Consider the following 20,166-nt stretch of genomic DNA (forward strand, 5'->3'; position numbering starts at 1 on the left):
CCAATTCCCCATTCACTAACAGTCCCACACCTTTTTCACTGACATCTCAGCAGCTGCTTTGCCACAATGCAAATATAAAAGCCACCACAAAACAAACATTCCAAACCAAATTTATAAATGAAATCATGCCACATTGCATACAAATGTAAACTAATCATCCCTGTGCATTCCCTTAGTGCCTTTGCCTGTCCTAGTACTCCTATGAAGTGCTGCTCCAGTGGCCGCAGCCTGCCTGCTGGAAGACCACTACCTTTCAATGGAGGAGATGGCAGATAAGAGTAAGTCCAGAAGGCCCGGCTGCAGGCTTGGGGTGTAGATACACCAACAGTGCTGTTAGGAAGGGAGTTCTAGCATTTTGACCCAGGCACAGTGAAAGAACAGCGATATAATTCCAAGTGAGGATGGTGTGTGGCTTGGAGGGGAACTTGCAGGTGGTGGTGTTCCCATGCATCTGCTGTCCTTGTCCTTCTAGGTGGTAGAGGTTGCAGGTTTAGAAGGTGCTGTCGAAGGAGCCTTGGTGCGTTGCTGGAGTGCATCTTGTAGATGGTACACACTGCTACCACTATGCGTCAGTGACGGAGGGAGTGAATGTTGAAGGTGGCGGATGGGGTGCCAATCAAGCGGGCTGCTTTGTCCTGGATGATGCCGAGCTCCTTGAGTGTTGTTCAGCTGCACCCATCCAGGCAAGTGGGGAGTATTCCATCGCACTCCTGACTTGTGCCTTGTAGATGGTGGACAGGCATTGGGGAGACAGAAGGTGGGTTACTCGCTGCAGAACTCCCAGCCTCTGACCTGCTGTTGTAGCCACAACATTTATATGGCTGGTCCAGTTCAGTTTCTGGTCAGTGATGACCCCCAAGATGTTGATATTGGGGGATTCAGTGATGGTAATCCATTGAATGTCAAGGGGAGATGGTTATATTCTCTCTTGTTTAAGATGGTCATTGCCTGGCACTTGTCTGGTGTGAATGTTACTTGCCACTTATCAGTCCAAGCTGTGTGTTGTCTGAAGATGCTCTGGTAATGATAGGATAAGTAAGAGCAAAATCAAATAAGTACAGTCCCACTGAGTTGGACAAAGAAGGTGGGGTGTTGGAGCAAAATGGTGTCGTCGACGACGTCAAAAACTGCAAGGAGGTGGAGGAGGGCAATCACTGTCACAGACCTTGTCATTTGTGACTGGGAACTCTGGGATAGATGGGCATATATTTGGATGGTAAAGCACATTCAAGGACTTTGGAAAGGAAATATAAATTGCAATTGAGGCAATAGTTTGCAAAGACATAGGGGTCAAGGATGGATTTTTTGAGGTTGAGGTTGATGGGCGGCACAGTGGCGCAGTGGTTAGCACTGCAGCCTCACAGCTCCAGGGGCCCGGGTTCGATTCCGGGTACTGCCTGTGTGGAGTTTGCAAGTTCTCCCTGTGTCTGCGTGGGTTTTCTCCGGGTGCTCCGGTTTCCTCCCACAAGCCAAAAGACTTGCAGGTTGGTAGGTAAATTGACCATTATAAATTGTCACTAGTATAGGTAGGTGGTAGGGAAGTATAGGGACAGGTGGGGATGTTTGGTAGGAATATGGGATTAGTGTAGGATTAGTATAAATGGGGGGTTGATGGTCGGCACAGACTCGGTGGGCCGAAGGGCCTGTTTCAGTGCTGTAACTCTAATCTAATCTAAAGGATTTGAAAGTGCCAGAGAAGAGGGTAACCAATGTTTACAATTCAAGGGTAGAGGCAAGAAAGCGAAGTTGGATGAAAAAGATTTTAATGGGAATGAGGTCAAGGAAGCAAGAGGTAGGTCTTATGGACAAAAGAATCTTCAAGAGGGCAGGGAGGAATGGAAAGAAATTAGAGACAGATAAAGAATTAGAGCTTGGCCAGGGAGAAGCTGGGAGAGGGTTGCCTGGTTGGCAGGGGGAAAGGTCAAACAGCAGGCAGAGAAAGTAAACCATGGAATATCTTGCACTCATGGATGGGATTTTGATAGAGCAAGTAGGGTGATTTCTTTTCCTCTTAGTTGATAATCAGAGCACATGGATTTAAAATAATTGGCAAAGGGACTAGTGCTGAAATGAGGAGACTTTTTTTTAAAATCTGGAATGTTTTACCTGAAATGAGGGTGGAATTAGATTCCAGAGGAACTTTCAAAACGCAATTGGACATGTACTTGCAGAGAAGTAATTTGCAGGGTTATGGGAAAAAGCTGGGGTGTGGGACTAAATTGGACAGCTCTTTCAAACAGCTGGCACAAGCACAATGGATCAAATGGTGGCCTCCTGTGCTATAAGATTCTATGATGCTGTGATCCTAGAATAGTAAGTAGATTTGGCAGAGGTGAGTTAAGGGCAATGCATCCATAGCGATGGATGCTTAAACCAATTGTTCACCAGATGCTTTCAAGTCTTTGCCCTTCAGACCTGAGGAAGAATGCGAATCATGCAGGGGAGATTGAACAGAAGCAGAGAGAATAAAGGTTTTGCTGGAAATAAAAGTATCGAAGGTGCAGGTGAAGAAGTAGTTAGGCAAATTGAAGTGTCATGGTGAGTGGCGGCTCAAAGCTAGGCAGTTAGGAACCCAATGAGGATGCCTACTGAAACAGGACTAGTATACTTCACGCATGAAAACTGTGAGAAAGGCATGATGGACCATATGATATTTTTTCACCCGTCATTTTCATGTCATATGGCATCTTGGCATTGGTTTTGCTGGGACATAATTTTCCTTCTCAGTGTAGTTCTACCACTCTCAGGCTCCTAGTTCATGTAAATGGAAATTATTATCTTTTGCCTGCTTCTGGAGAGTGTGAAACTGTTTGTAAACTGCAACCATAACACATGTTGATGTTTCATGTTAAATACAGTGTTTCATTGTTTAAGATTTGGTTGAGATTAGAATTCTCAGTTACATGTAACTACAGGTGGAGATTTCGATTTTCAGTCACAAACAAGAATCTTAAACTTGAACAAAGCCAATTACGAAGGTATGAAGGGAGATCTGGCTATGGTTAACTGGGTAATTAGACTGGAAAGTATGGCGGTAAATGAACAGTGGGAAACGTTTAAAGAAACAATTCAAAGTGTTCAACAAAAGTACATTCCATTCAAAAACAAAAACTCGTCGAGAAAGACCATGGCTCACTCAGGAAGTTAAGGAGAGTATTAGACTAAAAGAGGAGGCGTACAATGTTGCAGAAAATAGTAGTAAGTCTGAGGATTGGGAGTGTTTTAGAAACTAGCAAAGGGCCACCAAAAAGTTGATAAGGGGAAAAATAGAAACGAGAGTAAACTAGACAGCAATATAAAAACAGATTGTAAGAGTTTTTATAAGTACATAAAAAGGAAGAGAGTACCTAAAGTAGACATTGGTCCCTTAGAAGCAGGAGAAATCATCATGGGGAATGATGAAATAGCAGAGGCATTGAACAAATATTTTGTGTCTGTCTTCACAGTAGAAGACCCAAGTTCCATACCAGAAATAGGCAGTAGTCGAGGGGCTAAAAAGAGTGACGAAATTAAGGATATTGATATCAGTCGAGAAAAAGTATTGGAAAAACTTGAGGGACTAAAATCTGACAAGTCCCTGGACCAGATCGCCTATACTCCAGGGGTCTAAAAGAGATAGCTTCAGAGATAGTGGATGCGTTGGCTATGATTTTCCAGAATTCCTTAGATTCAAGAATAGTTCCGTCAGATTGGAAGTTGGCAAATGTTACACTGCTTTTCAAGAAAGGAGGTAGAGATAAAATGGGGAACTGCAGGCCATTTAGCCTAACATCACTCACTGGGAAGATGCTGAAAACTATTATTAAAGACGTCTTAACATTGTACTTGGAAAAGCATAGTATGATCAGAACAAATCAGCATGGTTCTCCTGAAGGGAGATCCTGTTTGATAAATTTATTAGAGTTTTTTGTGGATGTAACTAATGCGGTAGATAATGGGGAACCAGTAGATGTAGTATACCCTGGATTTTCAAAAGGCATTCGATAAGGTGCCACATAAAAGATTATTAAGCAAGATAAGGTCTCATGGTGTTGGGGGTAATATATTAGCATGGATAGAGGATTGGTTAACAGACAGGAAGCAAAGAGTGGGCTTAAATGGGACATTTTCAAGTTGGCAGGCAGTGAATAGAGGGGTGCCGCAAAGATCAGTGCTGGGGCCTAAACTACTTACACTCTATGTTAATGACTTGGATGACGAGCTAGAGAGTAATGTATCTACGTTTGCTGATGATACAAAGCTCAGTGGAAAGGTAAGCTGCGGGGAGGACATAGAAAGGCTGCAAAGAGATATAGACAGGCTAAATGAGTGGGCAACAAGATGGCAAATGGAGTAGAATGTAGTGTTATGACCAGGTGAGAAGGAGTCGAGGGGTTCCGTCTCAGCCTTTGCCTGGTTCAACGATAATAGGGTTTAATTTTTAATAACAGTGTTTTTAGCTTCCTCTTACGACCAGGTGAGAAAGAGGTCTAGGTGGAAAAGGTGAGACAATCTGAAGATATTTTGTTACGGGTCTTTGAGCTCACTCTAGATTCCTTGACTGTAGGTAGATCTTGCTTTTCATTGGGGCCCAGTATTCTTCTTAAACCTTCTTCGCTGTAGGAGACTTTTCTCTCTTGGGAATCATGTGTTTTCAGTGGATTCAGAAGCTTGTGAGAAAGAGATGGGAGCAGGCAGGAAAGAGATCTTCTCAGTCTAGGAGCAAACAGACTTTCTGCCTAAACTGTTTGTACAAAATCAAAAAACTCAGGTTGCCCAGCAGGTTAGTCATGTGACTAGCTGGTTTGACCATGTCCATTTGTGTATTTGGCCATCTTAGCAGTCAACCTGGAATGCGAGCTCCCCCATCTTCAACATCTGGTGATCAAAAGGCTACTGTGGGTTGAATGTGTCAGGGAATGGCTGCTTTGTCCTTCCAAACACTGTCTGTTAATATGTAAATATATTTTTCAGCCACGGCTGATCTGTTTAACAAGTCTTCTTCACTCCAGTAACAGTTTAAAATCAATGTTCATGACAAAATCAGTGTGCCTCATTCTTGGCAGATGGGGGCCTAGCATGACACTTTCCCTCAGTGAATCCTTGTTCACCGCTTTCCGATTGTAAAGCTAAGAAATCAATTCAGACAGGTTTTCTTAGATTTTAAACAAGAAAGCTAGAAGTTTATTAATCTTAAACTCTAATCCGGCTACCGTCCACGAATACGCGATAAACACACACACAGATAGAGACAGAAAAGTAGAAAAGAGTAAAGGGAAAAGTTTGAGGCAATAGATGGGTTCCTATTTTACTGTCTTTTGAGTTTGCTGTGAAGTCTTTGGTTGCCGGTCAGACTTGCAATTCGTTGGGGCCCAATGCACGCTTCAACTTGTTTCAATGTCGGAGTCTTTTCTCTACTGAGGTTTATATGTCTTCCGTGGGTCCGATGGTTTGGGAGAAAGCGAGAGAGAGAGAAGAGAGAGGCTTCCTTGCACCAGCTTCCAGTTCAAACAGCCTTCTGAATTCAAACTATCCTGTGGCTAGCTCAAAAAAACCTGGACCAGTCAGTTAGTCATGTGACCAGCTGGTTTAACCAGTCCTGGCACTGTGGATTATACAATCTTATCAGGGTCTTACACCTTCAATGTCTGGTGATTAATGTCCATTGTGGGTTAAGTGGACCAGGGAATAGTTCATTGTCTCCACAAGCATATCTGTTAGTGTGCAAATGTCCTTCCAGCCAAGTGTCTGGTGATTTTTTTAACAAGTCCTTTCTTCACTCCCACAACAGTTTAAAGTCAATGTTCATATGACAAAATTAATATGCCTCATTCTTGGCAGGTGGGGGTCTGCATAGACAGCATGGAAGTGTGAATTTGTTCACTTTGGTCGTAAAAATAGAAAAGCAGAATATTTTTTTTAAATGTGTGAAACTGGTAAGTGCAGATGTTCAGAGAGACTTGGGGGTACTCGTAGAAGCAACACACAAAGTTAACATGCAGGTCCAGGCTATGAGGAAGGCAAATGACATGTTGGTCTTTATTGCAAGGGGTTTGGAGTACAGGAATAAAGAAGTCTTGTAACAATTGTACAGGGCTTTGGTGAGACCGCACCTGGAATACTGTGTGCAGTTTTGGTCTCCGCATTTAAGAAAGGATATGCTTGCACTGGAGGCAGTGCAATGATGATTTACTAAATTGGTCCCTGGGATGCAGAGGGTTATCCTATGATGAGAGGCTGAGTAAATTGGGACTATATTCACTGGAATTTAGAAGAATGAGAGGTGATCTAATTGAGAAATACAAGATTCTGAAAGGGCTTGATAGGGTAGAAGCTGAGAGATTGTTCCCGCTGGTCAGGAAATCTAGAACACGGGGACACAGACTCAGGATAAGGGGCCAGCCATTCAGGACTGAGTTTAGGAGAAATTACTACACTCAAAGGGTTGTGAATCTTTGGAATTCTCTACCCCAGAGGGTTGTGGATGCTCCATCATTGAATACATTTAAGGCTGGGATAGATTGATTTTTGGCCTCGCAGCGAATCAAGGGATATGGGGAGCGGTCAGGAAAGTGGAATTGAAGCCCAAGATCAGCCATGATCATATTGAATGGCGGAGCAGGCTCGATGGGCCATATAGTCTACTTCTGCTCCTATTTCTTGTGATCTTGTGAGATGCTAAAGGATACCACCAAATGAATGGTTGGTACTGCTGCTTGGGAGAATGAATGTCATCTGTGGAGGGCAGTAAATCAAGATCGAATAATGGAAATTTGGAGAAGAGTGTACTTCCTTGAGTTTTTATTGATTTATTTTTGGGTGTACTTATATAGATCTCACTCACAAGATTAAATGGAAGTGTTGTGTGTTTAAATGTCACTATAGGGTAGATTTTCCACTGAGTGGCGTTCAGGAAACAGATCAGAGGGCCAGCCGCCTGATCTCTCCAATAGGAGACCAGGCCCATTAGAAGGTCTGTTTCATTAACATATTGCCAGTGGGCTGCGAGTGGCAGACAAGTGCTCCAGAGAAGTCTACCAGCTCTGGGCTGCTGTGATATTGGATTCCCCAGCTGGCCCTCAGCCCCAGAAAAAGGAAAGATGAGGGAAGAGGCCTGATCTCGGAGTAGGGAAGTGATGGGGGCTGTGAGGAAGAAACTAGTGTTGAAATAGCCCAGGTTGTTTTTATACAACCCAGAGCAACATTCCTGCTCTTGCTAGCCCCACAAAAATAAATTAAGTTACCTTCTGGGCTCCTCTTCGAAGCTGAAACTACGGAACATGCATGGCACTCTCATTCCCCAGTTGAGTCCAAAAATAGCAGTTGGTGTTCTATGTACATTATAAAATCCAGATTTCCATATTTAAAAAGGTCTGACTTAGATTTGTGATCCTGCTACCCAGAGGTAAATATAGCTTCACCCACTCCTTCAGTGGGAACCGGGCAGAAATTCATACTCTACCATTTACAGAGCACTGCCATCCTGTTTCCACTAGCAGGAGGTCTCCAAATCCCACCCCGATATTTGTATAAATCAGTAACAGTGGAATAAAAACTAATTTCAAAGCACTTATTATAGTGAATACCTACTAGTTAAAGCATTTACTTTAATTCAAAGAAAATTCAACCCCAGAGCAGGTTTACATGATTTCTTCAAAAAATCAACTAATGAGTACTTCATGCAGCAAAACAGATATTCGAGGAAGAAAAGTCACATTAACATAAAAAAAACAATATAACCTACAACTCTCTTATTATTTTAGGGATTCTTTAGGAGGAGTCAGCAGAACAATGCCTCTTACTCCTGTCCTCGACAGAGGAATTGTTTAATCGATCGGACTAATCGGAATCGTTGTCAACATTGTCGTCTGCAGAAGTGTCTTGCCCTTGGAATGTCTCGTGATGGTAAGAATAGGAAAAATTTTAAGATCCTAATTCAACCTAGTTAGAGAACTTAAAATTTCTTCTCTCTGGAGGTTCTCTGGAATTGTCACAACATTCCTGGAAGATATGGCCTCCTTTTATGCTGTAAATTTTATATATTTCTATATACACTAGGTGGCACTGGTCTCAATCTATCTGGATTGAAATTACAATAAATGGACAGGTCTTGCTGGACCAATAAGGAAATGTTTTTCTATGGCTAATATTTAAAGTACATTGTGGGTGCAATATAGAGAAGAGAGGGTGGATTGCTTCGAGTTGTGCTTTTGTGCCATCCAACTTGTGGGTGCTTGCTGATGATTATAGGCTCAAAATATGGAAAGAAAATATTTCTCTGGGACAGTAATCTCTTGAGCATTAAGTGATATACATGTCACTGTATGAGCTATAACTCCATTAAAGAAATCTTATCCATGCTGTTAGCATATTTTTTGCAGAAATTCAAAGCACGTGCTGATGAGCATGAATTTGATATACTTCCCATATGTTCATGTTCTCAGGAAAAATAGTGCATTCATGCAAAAATGTCAGTGCTGTATAAGCACTAATGTATTGCAAATAGAACAAAAAGTAAGAACCAATTATTGAGAATCCTTATTTTTAGTCATAAATGCCCCAAAGCATTTAATTTTAGTATCTGAATTTGCCACAATACATGGTTATTGATTATTCTAATCTTCTGACATCTACAATTAAGTTTACTCTGCTGGGTGACTTTGGAATGCAGATGCAACTGATGAGTTGCAGCGCCTCAGTGTTTGGATAAAATTATCAGCATGAGCTGAAAATGAAAAAAGACTGATCTGCTCAAGGAGGCAGAGAGAAAGGAGACCTAAACACAGTCTGAAAAGCGAATAATGCAAAGGAACATGGCTTAAGTGCCAGAGTGCTTCAAGTGCCAGGATCCTATAGTATCAGGTATGAAGGTGTGAGGCCCTCATCACATCCAGTGTGACTATGGAGGGCAATGAGGCCAGGAAGCTCCCAGTGCACTAGGACACTGTACACCAACTGTATGTGAGGATCATTGTGATGCTTCATATGCTTAGTGCCTATTGGCAACATCAGATCCATCATTTAGTGGTTATGATTTGAGCTACCAACCCACAGCTCAGGAGTTCAAATCCAATCATAGCGAATTGCACTTCATAAATCTGGTAATTTGTAGGCTAACACCTAGGGGATAAGGACGAACCTTAAAAACTGTTTAATTGTCATAAAAGTCTAATTAATTCACCAATGTCCTTCAGCCAAGGAAATCTTTCATTCCCTACACAATATTGCCTAAATATAACTTGTGGTTGACTATTAATGCTCTCTGAGTGATCTATTAAGCCACAAACAATTGCTTCGAAAAGGCCTGTGGACAACTATGGATGGGCAATAAATATGACCTTGCCAGTATTGACCACATCCTGAGAACAGAACACTGAAGGAAAGACACAATTTTATAATTAAACTTTTTTTCTCCTGGAAAGCCCTGCCTTGTAATACAGTCACACTGTGTTTATGTCCCTGGATCTCTTCAGCCCCCCGTGGCCAATTATTGAAAGGAATTTTTGTGCTCAAGGTGATTTACCCAGAAGAACAGCTTTCTATAATGGCTGGCACCCAACTGTCAACCCTCCCCTGGGGTCACTCAACTTATCATATCCTAAGCAACTAAAGCACCTTGCATCTATTTAAAGACATAACCTTGGATTATCATGCAGTAATTAGAATGTGGAACTTACTACCACATGGAGTAGTTGAGGAAAATGGTATAGATGTATTTAAGATGAAGCTAGATAAATGCATGAGAGTGAAAGTAATTGAAAGGAGGCGGTGTAGAGCATAAACCAGTTGAGCTGAATGGCCTGTTTCTGTGCTGTAAATTTTATGTAATTCTATGCAACACTGCACTGGACTATATTACCCATCCTTATGGGCTAAAAGTCAGTGATTTTAGTATTTTATATGAAATTCTTATGATAATATAATGGATGAAAATATCAGAGATTCATTCAATTTACTTAAGGGAACTCCCTTTTTTTCTCTCTCTCTCTTGACAGCTGTAAAATTTGGGAGAATGTCCAAGAAGCAGCGTGACAGTTTATATGCCGAAGTCCAGAAACACCAACAAAGGCTGCAAGAGCAGCGGCAGCAGCAGAGCGGCGAGGCAGAGGCCCTTGCCCGTGTCTATACAAATAGCATCAGCAATGGTTTGACAGACCTGAATAACGAAATTGGTGGCACTTACTCAAATGGACACATAATTGATTTGCCAAAAGTACAATCTGAGGGAGCTAATGGATATTACAGCGTAGATTCTGCTCAACCGTCACCAGATCAGTCTGGGATAGACATGGCTGGAATCAAGCAAATAAAACAAGAGCCTATTTATGAACTCACACCTGTACCAAACTTGTTTACATATAGCTCTTTTACAAATGGTCAACTGGCTCCCGGAGTAACAATGACTGAAATTGGTAGGTATGGCGAGGAATAACATATGCATTTAGAAAAAAAATCCCGATTGTTGGCAGTGCAATTCCTTCAGGAATATACCTTTTACTAGTACCTGCTGTACGCAATGACTGTAATACATTAGACATTATTAGTCAGATGTTATGAAGCTTGCTATTCATTTAGTGATCGATAGAGGTGATTATTTGAAATTTGCATGTAGAATGCATGTGGCAGAAGCTTTTGGTTCACAGTCTCTTAAAACTGGTGGTACTGGGATTAGCACCTGATTTGACTTGGATTAGGTAGTCTGGTATTAGGACTGTCCCAAAAGTCCTAAAATGCTAACTGGCACAAAGACCATGGGGTAGATATTCCTCTTTTGTTCTTGGGCATTGAATAATCACCCTGGGTGAATGTCACAGCAGAAAACTGAGTAAGCAAGTTTGTTTTCCCAATAATGGAGCAGGTGAAAATTCGTTGGACAGAAAATCTGGTGAATTCTGTTATGGGCATACCATCCTCCTGGCCCAATTTCCACCCATATGCATCACTCAGCAATTATTTGAGTGCAAGAGAGGCAAATCTGCCCCTGTAAGTCCATTTGTCCAGTTATTCCTGTGTGTAAGTTGCGGAGGCATTAGTTCTTAACCGTTTCAGTGTTTTTTTATCAACAAAAGACTCAAACAAGCCTCCTGTTGCTGCATGGTCTTATTCTTTTTTTCTTCAGTTAGTAAGAAGTTTCAATCTTAGATGGCACACTGTAAAAATGTTGCATTTTCACCTTTCTGGAACTCAGGATTCAATTTTCCCAAACCAAGTGAAATGGCATTTTCTTTTCTCTCCTCTCTGTGTCAATCTTTCTCAGTCTCTCTCTCTCTCTCTCTCTCTCCGCCCCCACTTCCTCCTTCCACCCCCACCGCCCTTGGTGAGTGAATGTTATCATATCTGGCTACTAATAAAAATAACTGCAAGCCTTGGGGCATGATATCTCTCAGTGAGTTAAACTAATTGAACCAGACTTGCTATGTAACAGCACATATCCTGATAACTGACAACAATTTTATTAAGAGATACTGCTCAGTCAAGATTCTGTGCATTATCTTGAAAGAGAAAGGTTGGCTTTAGGGGAAACCAATAAACATAGGAAGGGAGAGGAAAACATACAATAAAAGGTCAGTCTGTGGTACTAAATTGTACTAATTTCTTATACATTAGGATCAGGACTGTCACTCTGCTGTAGTGCTGGATAGAGATAAGCATTAAAGTATAATTGGATGAAGTTCAGTTGGTCTAAAGTCAAACTTTAGATTGAAAAATCAGAAGTGATTTTTTGGATTGGATTTGAAGTTTGGATTAAAAGCATTTAATTTCATCTGAATTGATTGTAATTCAGAGAAGTCAGAACTGATCCAGCTTGCAGAGCTCAAAACTCATTAAATCGGGAAACATTATTGGGTTTACAAAAGGGGAGCTCTATATGGTATCTGACTGGACCTATTTCTGACCAAGTAATTTACAGCATTATCCCTTATTTCAAACTAGAAACTAGCTCAATTGTTTATCTTGGCGAATTAAGAATTGTATATACAACATGGCAGTGTAAAAGGCTACCTTAACATGGAGCTAAAATTCAGTGTTCTCCTTTAACACTGACGCTCCTTGTGTCGTTGTCCTTTGTTGTTCTTCCAATCTTTAACCCGATGAGGCATAGACAATTAGGCGTGTATGATCTCCAATAGATATTTAACTGCTGACTTTCTCATCAGGATAAATATCACATTTTGCTCAGTTTTCCCTGGAAACATTATTCTCTTTTGTGGGTGAGTAAAATAAGAGCCCAATAATCTGTCATTAATTGAATGTCCGATAAAAATATATAGATAGATAAACTTTGTTCCAACCATAACCTTGTAAGATCACAGGGCTTGTCATGTAATATTACTTTTTCTTTTCAATAAAAAGAAAAGCAGTAGATGGGTGACAGTGTCAAGTTCAAGATGAGAAGAAAGGAAACATTATTTTAAACTATATGTAACTTCTGGAAATGAGCTAAAGGCTGATTGATGGATTTAAGATGACATCTCTAAACTACTGGAGTTTTGCGCTCTCAATTTATGAACTCATCTGTTCCCTTAGATTTGAGCTACAATCTTGTAACACTTCGAGGTGTCTAGTCTTTCCATGGTGATGTATTGTAAAATATGTTATAAAGATGACCTAAAGAATATCTGAAAGGCAGTGAATTAGAATGACAATCCGTGATGATTTTTCCCTTCTCTAGTTCAAGGGCACTGAGGCCAACTGTCACTCCTGTGCCACCACACCTGTTGAGAGCAGCTATTTCCACAGAGACCAGAGATTGATCCTGGAACCTCTCTAGTCTGGATGGCTCAGAAACCACACTATGTGATACCTTTAAACACTGAGCCATTGGGGGAGCCAATGGTGCTGCTTTCTATTATTTTATAAAATAATAGGGACCCCAGAGATTGTTCAAAGCTATAAAACAGATGGCATTAATAAATAGTGTGCGCTTTGCTCTTACAGTTTATGATGCCAGCTGAGCCCTCAATTACATTCCAGCTTGTAACAATATTTGGTATCTGTCTGCATATCTCCTGCATATTCTATAATTAATTTAATTTGCATATCAATAAGTCAAATTGTGCAGACCATTTTCTGTCATTCATTTTACATCTGACAGTCACTTGCTATAGCAGCACACACACATTTTCCTTCCTTACTGAATGTCTCCTTGTCTGTGCAATTATCCATCTTGAATGTGTTAACCAAGAAGTGCCAAACCTAGAGGAGGTAGTTCCCCACAGCAAGAGAAAGAAAATGCATTCACAATTCACCAGAGAAATAAAAACTCTTTCTCCTCTCACATCTTAAGTAGGTTTTGCAATATTTATGCTTGAATACTTTAGTAATTGTTACGACCAGGTGAACAATGTGTATAGGGGGTATCTTGCTATCTTCACCTGGTCTTACTGTTACAGGGTTTAATTTTAAACACAGTGTTTTGAGTTCCCCTTTTTGTGAATCCATGTTCACAGTTTCCAATTATCAGGCAAATAACTGAGCACAAACAGGCTTTCTTTGGTTTAAAGCAGAAAGATGAAGTTTATTAAACCTTGACTTAATTCTAATATGGTTCACGCCTGTGGATATACGACGCGCTCACGCTAGCATGCACATGCGATGTAAACGTGCAAGATAGGGACAGGAAAGAGTAGAAGGAACAGATTAAGTAGAACATTTGGAAGCAATATCTTGTTACTGTTTCTCGAGCTCGCTGTTGTCCTTGATTGTAGATATATTCTTGCGTTACATTGGGGCCCAGTAACCATCTTAAAACTTTGTTCACGTGGCAAACCTTTTTCTCTTTGAGTTTCACATGTCTTCAATGGTTTCAGTTCCCTGAGAGATAGGCAGGCAGGAGTTCTTCTTAGTTCCAGGAGAGCACACGGCGTTCTGCCTGGCAATTCCTTTGTTTGGGAGTTCAAATTCAAAAAGCTCCCAGGGTGCTCAGCAGATTAGTCATGTGACTAGTTCCTTATATGGAACAGTCTCTTCACATCCCTTGTTGGAGGCTCAAATATCTCTGCCCCAGCCAGCTAGCCATGTGACTAAAACTAGTCTGACCATTTCTGTGTATTGGAGAGCCACTGCAGAGTCTCTATTGTTTCAACATTGTCCGTAACCATGGAAATGTCTTTCCAATCAGAGATGACTATTTTTAAAGTTTTAATGTTCATGTAGCAAAATCATGTGTGCCTCAGTCTTGGCAGGTGGGGGTTTGCCTGACACCTCCACACCCAGGCGAATGAAATGCGATTTGAAGAAAAATGGTGCATTTCATTACAGAGTATGAGAGAAATATAAGATACAGAAAGAAAACCATACATTTCTCTCATTCATTTTCATTCATTCACTCTTGAAGCTCATTAGAAATGGTCTGTTCTGGGGGGGGGGGGGTGCGGGGGGGGTGCGGGGGCGGTGGTGCTAGGGCTGCTTTAATTCCTCTTTTTTTCCCAAGAGAGTGAGTAGGGGGGCGGATCTATCCTGAACTCCCTGATTCATGCAAAGACTTTTGGCTTCAGGGGATGGTTGGTTCCCTTTTCCTCTGACGTTGGGAGGAGTCTCTGTTCCTCTCTCCTTTGTTCTCTGGGACACTCCTACCTGCAGGTATTTGTGCAGACTTAACTGCATTTTCCGGTGACCCTTCGACTAGGTGAGGCATCACCCTCATGGTTTCTCTGCCTCCTAGAGGTCTCTCTTTTTGTCTCTGCAGGTTCCTGGAAATGCTGTTAGCAACTCTGGTGGGATGCTTCTAGAGTCTGTATTTACATAGGAGGATCTGGGGTCTAACTTTTCACATTTTTCTGGGTTGGTTGACCGGGCGTTAGGGGTTATCATCTGGGATTCTTCCCGGACTTCCGTTAACCTGCCCTCTTGGACACTTTTCCTACCTCTCTTTCTAAACTTTTGCCAGCCATGTGCTTGTCTGTCCCCTTTTGTTGTCGGTGGGAGTCACTTACAGTTCACCAGCCCTCTGCTGGAGGGTCATCCTAACACCGGTACAGGACTTAGGGGTGTAGGTTTCACTGTAGGTTGGGGTTTCCCCTCAACCTGGCACATGTGGCAATTCCTGCAGTATCCACCACATCTTTGTGGAGTTCTGGCCAGTCAAATTGCTGCCTTATGCGGGCTTTGGTCTTTCGTATACCAGCATGTACAGCCACTGTAGTCTCGTGGGCCCTTCTTAATATTTCTCCCCGGTACCTCTGTGGCACCACTAACTGGTGGACTACTGTCACTCCTGGCCCTCAGGTCTGTGAGGAGAACTCCATTTCCTCATCAGTATCTTATTCTTTAAATAGTAACAATCAGGGATTCCCTCTGCTTAACTATCAGACTGGGCAGCCTGTGCTAACTCTCGCAATACTGGGTCGGCCCGCTGAGCCTAGGGAAAATCCCTTTAATTCATTCCCTGGGTCTCCTAACTTTCCAAAGAAAGTCTAGGCTAGGCAGACCTCATGGTCATCTGCCTGCAGTGACAATGCTGTCTCCTCTGGGGGAGCTGGTTTGATCATGGCCTGACCCATTACGCATTCAAGGACTCTGCAGGAGACCGTTTCCTGCCACGGCCCTGTCTTTCTGACCTCCTGCGGTCTTTCTTTCACTACTGGGGGGGGCTACCACCTTCACCCCTGCCAGATCATTACCTAGGAGCAGGTCAATCCCATCCACAGGCAAACTAGGGATTGATCAGGTATAGTCAGCATGGCTTTGTCAGGGGGAGATTGTGTCGAACAAATTTGATTTAAATTTTCGAGGAGGTGACTAGAGGTGTAGATGAGGGTAAACCAGTAGATGTTGTCTACATGGACTTCAGTAAGGCTTTTGATAAGGTGCCGCATGGGAGATTGGTTAAGAAAGTAAGAGCCCATGGGATCCAGGGTAATTTGGCTAATTGGATTCAAAATTGGCTTAGTGGCAGGAGGCAGAGGGCGATGGTAGAGGGTTGTTTTTGCGATTGGAGGCCTGTGACCAGTGGTGTACCGCAAGGATCGGTGCTGGGACCCTTACTGTTTGTAGTGCACATCAATGATTTAGACATGAATATAGGAGGTTTGATTAGTAAGTTCGCAGACGACACGAAAATTGGTGGTGTCATAAATAGTGAGGAGGAAGGCCTTGGATTACAGGACGATATAGATGGGTTGGTAAGATGGGCAGATCTGTGGCAAATGGAGTTTAATCCTGAGAAGTGTGAGGGTGATGCACTTTGGGAGGACTAACAAGGCAAGAGAATATACAATAGATGGTAGGATGCTAGAAAGTACAGAGGGTTGGAGGGACCTTAGTGTACTTGTCCATAGATCACTGAAGGCAGCAGCACAGGTAGATAATGTGGTTAGGAAGGCCTACAGGATACTTGCCTTTATTAGCCGAGGCATAGAATCTAAGAGCAGGGAGGTTATGATGGAGCTGTATAAAACACTGGTTAGGCCGTAGCTGGAATACTGTGTACAGTTCTGGTCAGCACACTAAAGGAAGGATGTGATTGCAATGGAGAGGGTGCAGAGGAGATTCATCAGGATGTTGCCTGGGCTGGAGCATTTCAGCTATGAAGAGAGACTGGATAGGCTGGGGTTGTTTTCCTTGGAGCGGAGAAGGCTGAGGGGGTACCTGATTGAGGTATACAAAATTATGAGGGGTATGGATAGGATAGGAAGAAACTTTTTTCCTTAGCGGAGAGGTCAATAACTAGGGGGAATAGATTTAAGGTAAAGGGCAGGAGGTTTAGAGGGGAGTTGAGGAAAAATGTTTTCACCCAGAGGGTGGTTGGAATCTGGAACACACTGCCTGAAGGGATGGTAGAGGCAGGAACACTCATGACATTAAAGATGTATTTAGATGAGCACTTGAAGCGCCATAACATACAAGGCTACGGGCCAAGTGCGGGGAAGTGGGATTAGTTTTGGACGGGTGCTTGATGGTCAGCGCAGGCCGAAGGGCCTGTTTCTGTGCTGCAAAACCTTACGACTCTAATCCCTACAGTCATCGGTCCTGAAACTAGGTCACACTCCAGGTGCACCCGGTGTACAGGTACAGGCATACACTGCCCTCCGATACCATTCACCACCATTTTGGTGTTCACTGCACTCTCTGGGGTCTGGCCTTTACCCAGTAAAAGGGATCTGGTGACCCCTGTATTCCTGAGGATCACTATGGGCTTGCTTGCCCCATTCGAGGGATATGGGGTTACTTTCCCTTTGGGTACAAAACCCTGGTAACCTTCAGGAATCCTATTAACTTTTCCTGCACTGAACATAGTAAGTTTCCTGGGTTGCACCCTAACTGCAGTCAAAGCCACAGCCCGTTCCATGTTTTCCATCAGGCCCTCGTCTTCACTGAGCGGGTGTGCCCTGATTAACCCTTTAATTTCCAGCAGTCAGCTTTTAAATGCCTTGCTTTGTTACAGTGGAAGCACACAGGTCTCCGGGTCTCACTATTGCTCACAGCACCTTCCTTTTTGGCTGGAGGAGGGCCTCCTGTGCTCTTGCTTTCCTTTCTCTCCCAGGACTGCTTGGGCTCCTATCACCTTCCAACCCTTTGACCTTTTCGGATTTGTGGTGGTGATCAGGAAAGGTTCTTTTCTGGGAAACCGACTTATGGATTAAAGAAAATTCATTGGCCAGAATGGCTGCTTGCCGGGCTCCCTAAAACCGCTGCTCCTCGACGTGAGTTTTGATTGAGAATGGGTGAGAGTTTTTAAATTCCTCTAACAGGATTACTTCTCTGAGAGTCCCATAGCTGTGCTGTATTTTTAAAGCCCTCATCCACTGGTCAAAAGCCAGCCTGTTGCTTCTTTCAAACTCCAGATAGGTTTGATTGGCTTGTTTTTTGAGGTTCTAAACTTCTGGCGGTAGGCTTCGGATACTAATTCATATGCCCCGAGAATAGCATTTTTGGTCAGTTCATAGTTGGATGACCTCTCATCTGTCAGCAAGGAATAGACCTCATGGGCTATTCCAGTTAGTTTGCTTTGCAGTAAAAGAGACCAGGTCTCAGCTGGCCATTTTAGCTGTCTTGCCAGTTTCCCGAAAGACACGAAAAACGCTTCAACATCTTCCTCATTGAATTTTGGAATCAATTGGGCAAGCTTTAGCAATCTTGTACCCAAGCCTGAATTCTGATCCTTCACATTGGCCATGCTTTCACTCGGGTAACTCTTTCACCCCCTAGCTAATTCAAGCCGCTGTAACTCTCTTTGCATTCTTTCTGGAATTTCCTTTCTCTCTCTTTCTCCTCTCTTGTTCCTTCTCCTGTCTTTCTTTTTCTTCACATTCTACTTGGAAGGCTCTTTCTTTCTCCCTCTCCTACCTCTCTCTATCTCTTTTTCCTCGAACTCAAGTTTCCTTTGTTCCAATTTTATCTTTGCTAGCAGTACCCTGTCTGGGTCTGCTTCTAACACTGCTTCTGCTTTGTCAGATTCAAGGGAAAAGTGGCCAGCTGCTAGCCTTAGGAGTTCAGACATCCTAGCCTTGCCACATAGAGTGATCCCACACTGCTCAGCCATTTTTCGCAACTCTTCCATAGACAGTGCTTTTAACTTATCCCAAGTTACTTCACCCTGGCTTGGAGAGCTACTCGCCTCAGTTGCAGACATGTTGGTATACAATCACACAGCACCAGAAGAGAAGCTGAATAATTTGTTCTTTGTTATTGGGAACAATTTGGCTTCCCACTTCAATTTAACTCGTTTGTCTGTAGGTAACAATTCGGACGCTAGCACCCCATTACTGTTATGAGCAGGTGAGCAATGTGTCTAGGGGGTCTCTTGCTTTCTTCATCTGTTCTTATTGTAACAGGGTTTTAATTTTAAACACACCATGTTTTGAGCTCCCCCTTTGTGAACCTGTGTTCACAGTTTCCAATTATCAGGCAAATAACTGAACACAAGCAGGCTTTCTTTGGTTTAAAGCAGAAAGAGGAAATTTATTAAACCTCAACTTAATTCTAATATGGTTCATGCCTACGGATATACGACGCGCTCACGCTAGCATGCACATGCGATGTAAACGTGCAAGATAGGGACAGGAAAGAGTAGAAGGAACAGATTAAGTAGAACAGTTGGAGGCAATATCTTGTTACTGTTTCTCGAGCTCGCTGTAGTCCTTGATTGTAGATATATTCTTGCGTTTCATTGGGGCCCAGTAACTATCTTAAAACTTTGTTCATGTGGCAAACCTTTTTCTCTTTGAGTTTCATGTGTCTTTCATGGCTTCAGTTCCCTGAGAGATAGGCAGGCAGGAGGTCTTCTTAGTTCCTGGAGAGCACATAACATTCTGCCTGGCAATTCCTTTGTTTGGGAATTCAAATTCAAAAAGCTCCCAGGGTGCTCAGCAGATTAGTCATGTGACTAGTTCCTTATATGGAACAGTCTCTTCACATCCCTTGTTGGAGGCTCAAATATCTCTGCCCCAGCCAGCTAGCCATGTGACTAAAACTAGTCTGACCATTTCTGTGTATTGGAGAGCCACTGCAGAGTCTCTATTGTTTCAACATTGTCCGTAACCATGGAAATGTCTTTCCAATCAGAGATTGCAATTTTTAAAGTTTCAATGTTCATGTGGCAAAATGATGTGTGCCTCAGTCTTGGCAGGTGGGGGTTTGCCTGACCGTAATATGTTAAAAGGTAATCTGTAACTAAGGAACCAGTTATCACAGTTTAATTGTTACATCTACTGTCCAAAATGTAGTCAGAATCAAACAGGTAAAGATGCTACTCATGTCTACTAGCTGTTGAGCTAACGCTTTGCTACATGGCTTTAAGTACTTGATTTTCCAATGTTGCAAATGCCTAATCTGTCAAGGTGAGGGAGAGGAGCACCAAACCTAGAGGCGGTGTTAGCCATGAAAAATAAAGAGAAGTTCACTCTGGACAGCTCTCCTATTCCCTAATGACATAGTCAGTTGTCCAGAAATGTGTCATTTGCTCACCCTTTAAGTACAAGAATTGATGCATAGTGTAGCACACAACTAAAAGAGAAAGAATTCATTCACTTTGAGCAATAAAAGAAAAGTGATAATGGAGATTTGAGTTTAAATCCTGGACTAGACTGACAGAAAGAAAAGCTGTTTGAAGAGGGGATCTGGTTTTTAAATTAATTTAGAGATGCTAAACTGATAATTCCTGTTAGCTTAATTGCTAAATGCTCAGTGTGCTGTGGGATACTGGCCTACACAGATTAGGAAGGTTCCAGTTTGATCTGCCCTTTA

General features: G+C 42.5%; 1 protein-coding gene across 1 annotated transcript in view; it reads left to right on the forward strand.

The window, feature by feature from the left end:
• Nucleotides 1-20,166, forward strand: part of rorb (RAR-related orphan receptor B) — a 101,626-nt gene that overhangs the window by 14,978 nt on the left and 66,482 nt on the right. The window contains exons 3-4 of the mRNA XM_068028870.1: nucleotides 7,743-7,884; nucleotides 9,975-10,391. Of these exons, the coding sequence (XP_067884971.1) occupies nucleotides 7,743-7,884; nucleotides 9,975-10,391 (559 nt within the window). The remainder of the gene's footprint in view (nucleotides 1-7,742; nucleotides 7,885-9,974; nucleotides 10,392-20,166) is intronic.

The sequence above is a fragment of the Heterodontus francisci genome, chromosome 4 (assembly GCF_036365525.1).
Source record: "Heterodontus francisci isolate sHetFra1 chromosome 4, sHetFra1.hap1, whole genome shotgun sequence".
NCBI classification, from domain to species: domain Eukaryota; kingdom Metazoa; phylum Chordata; class Chondrichthyes; order Heterodontiformes; family Heterodontidae; genus Heterodontus; species Heterodontus francisci.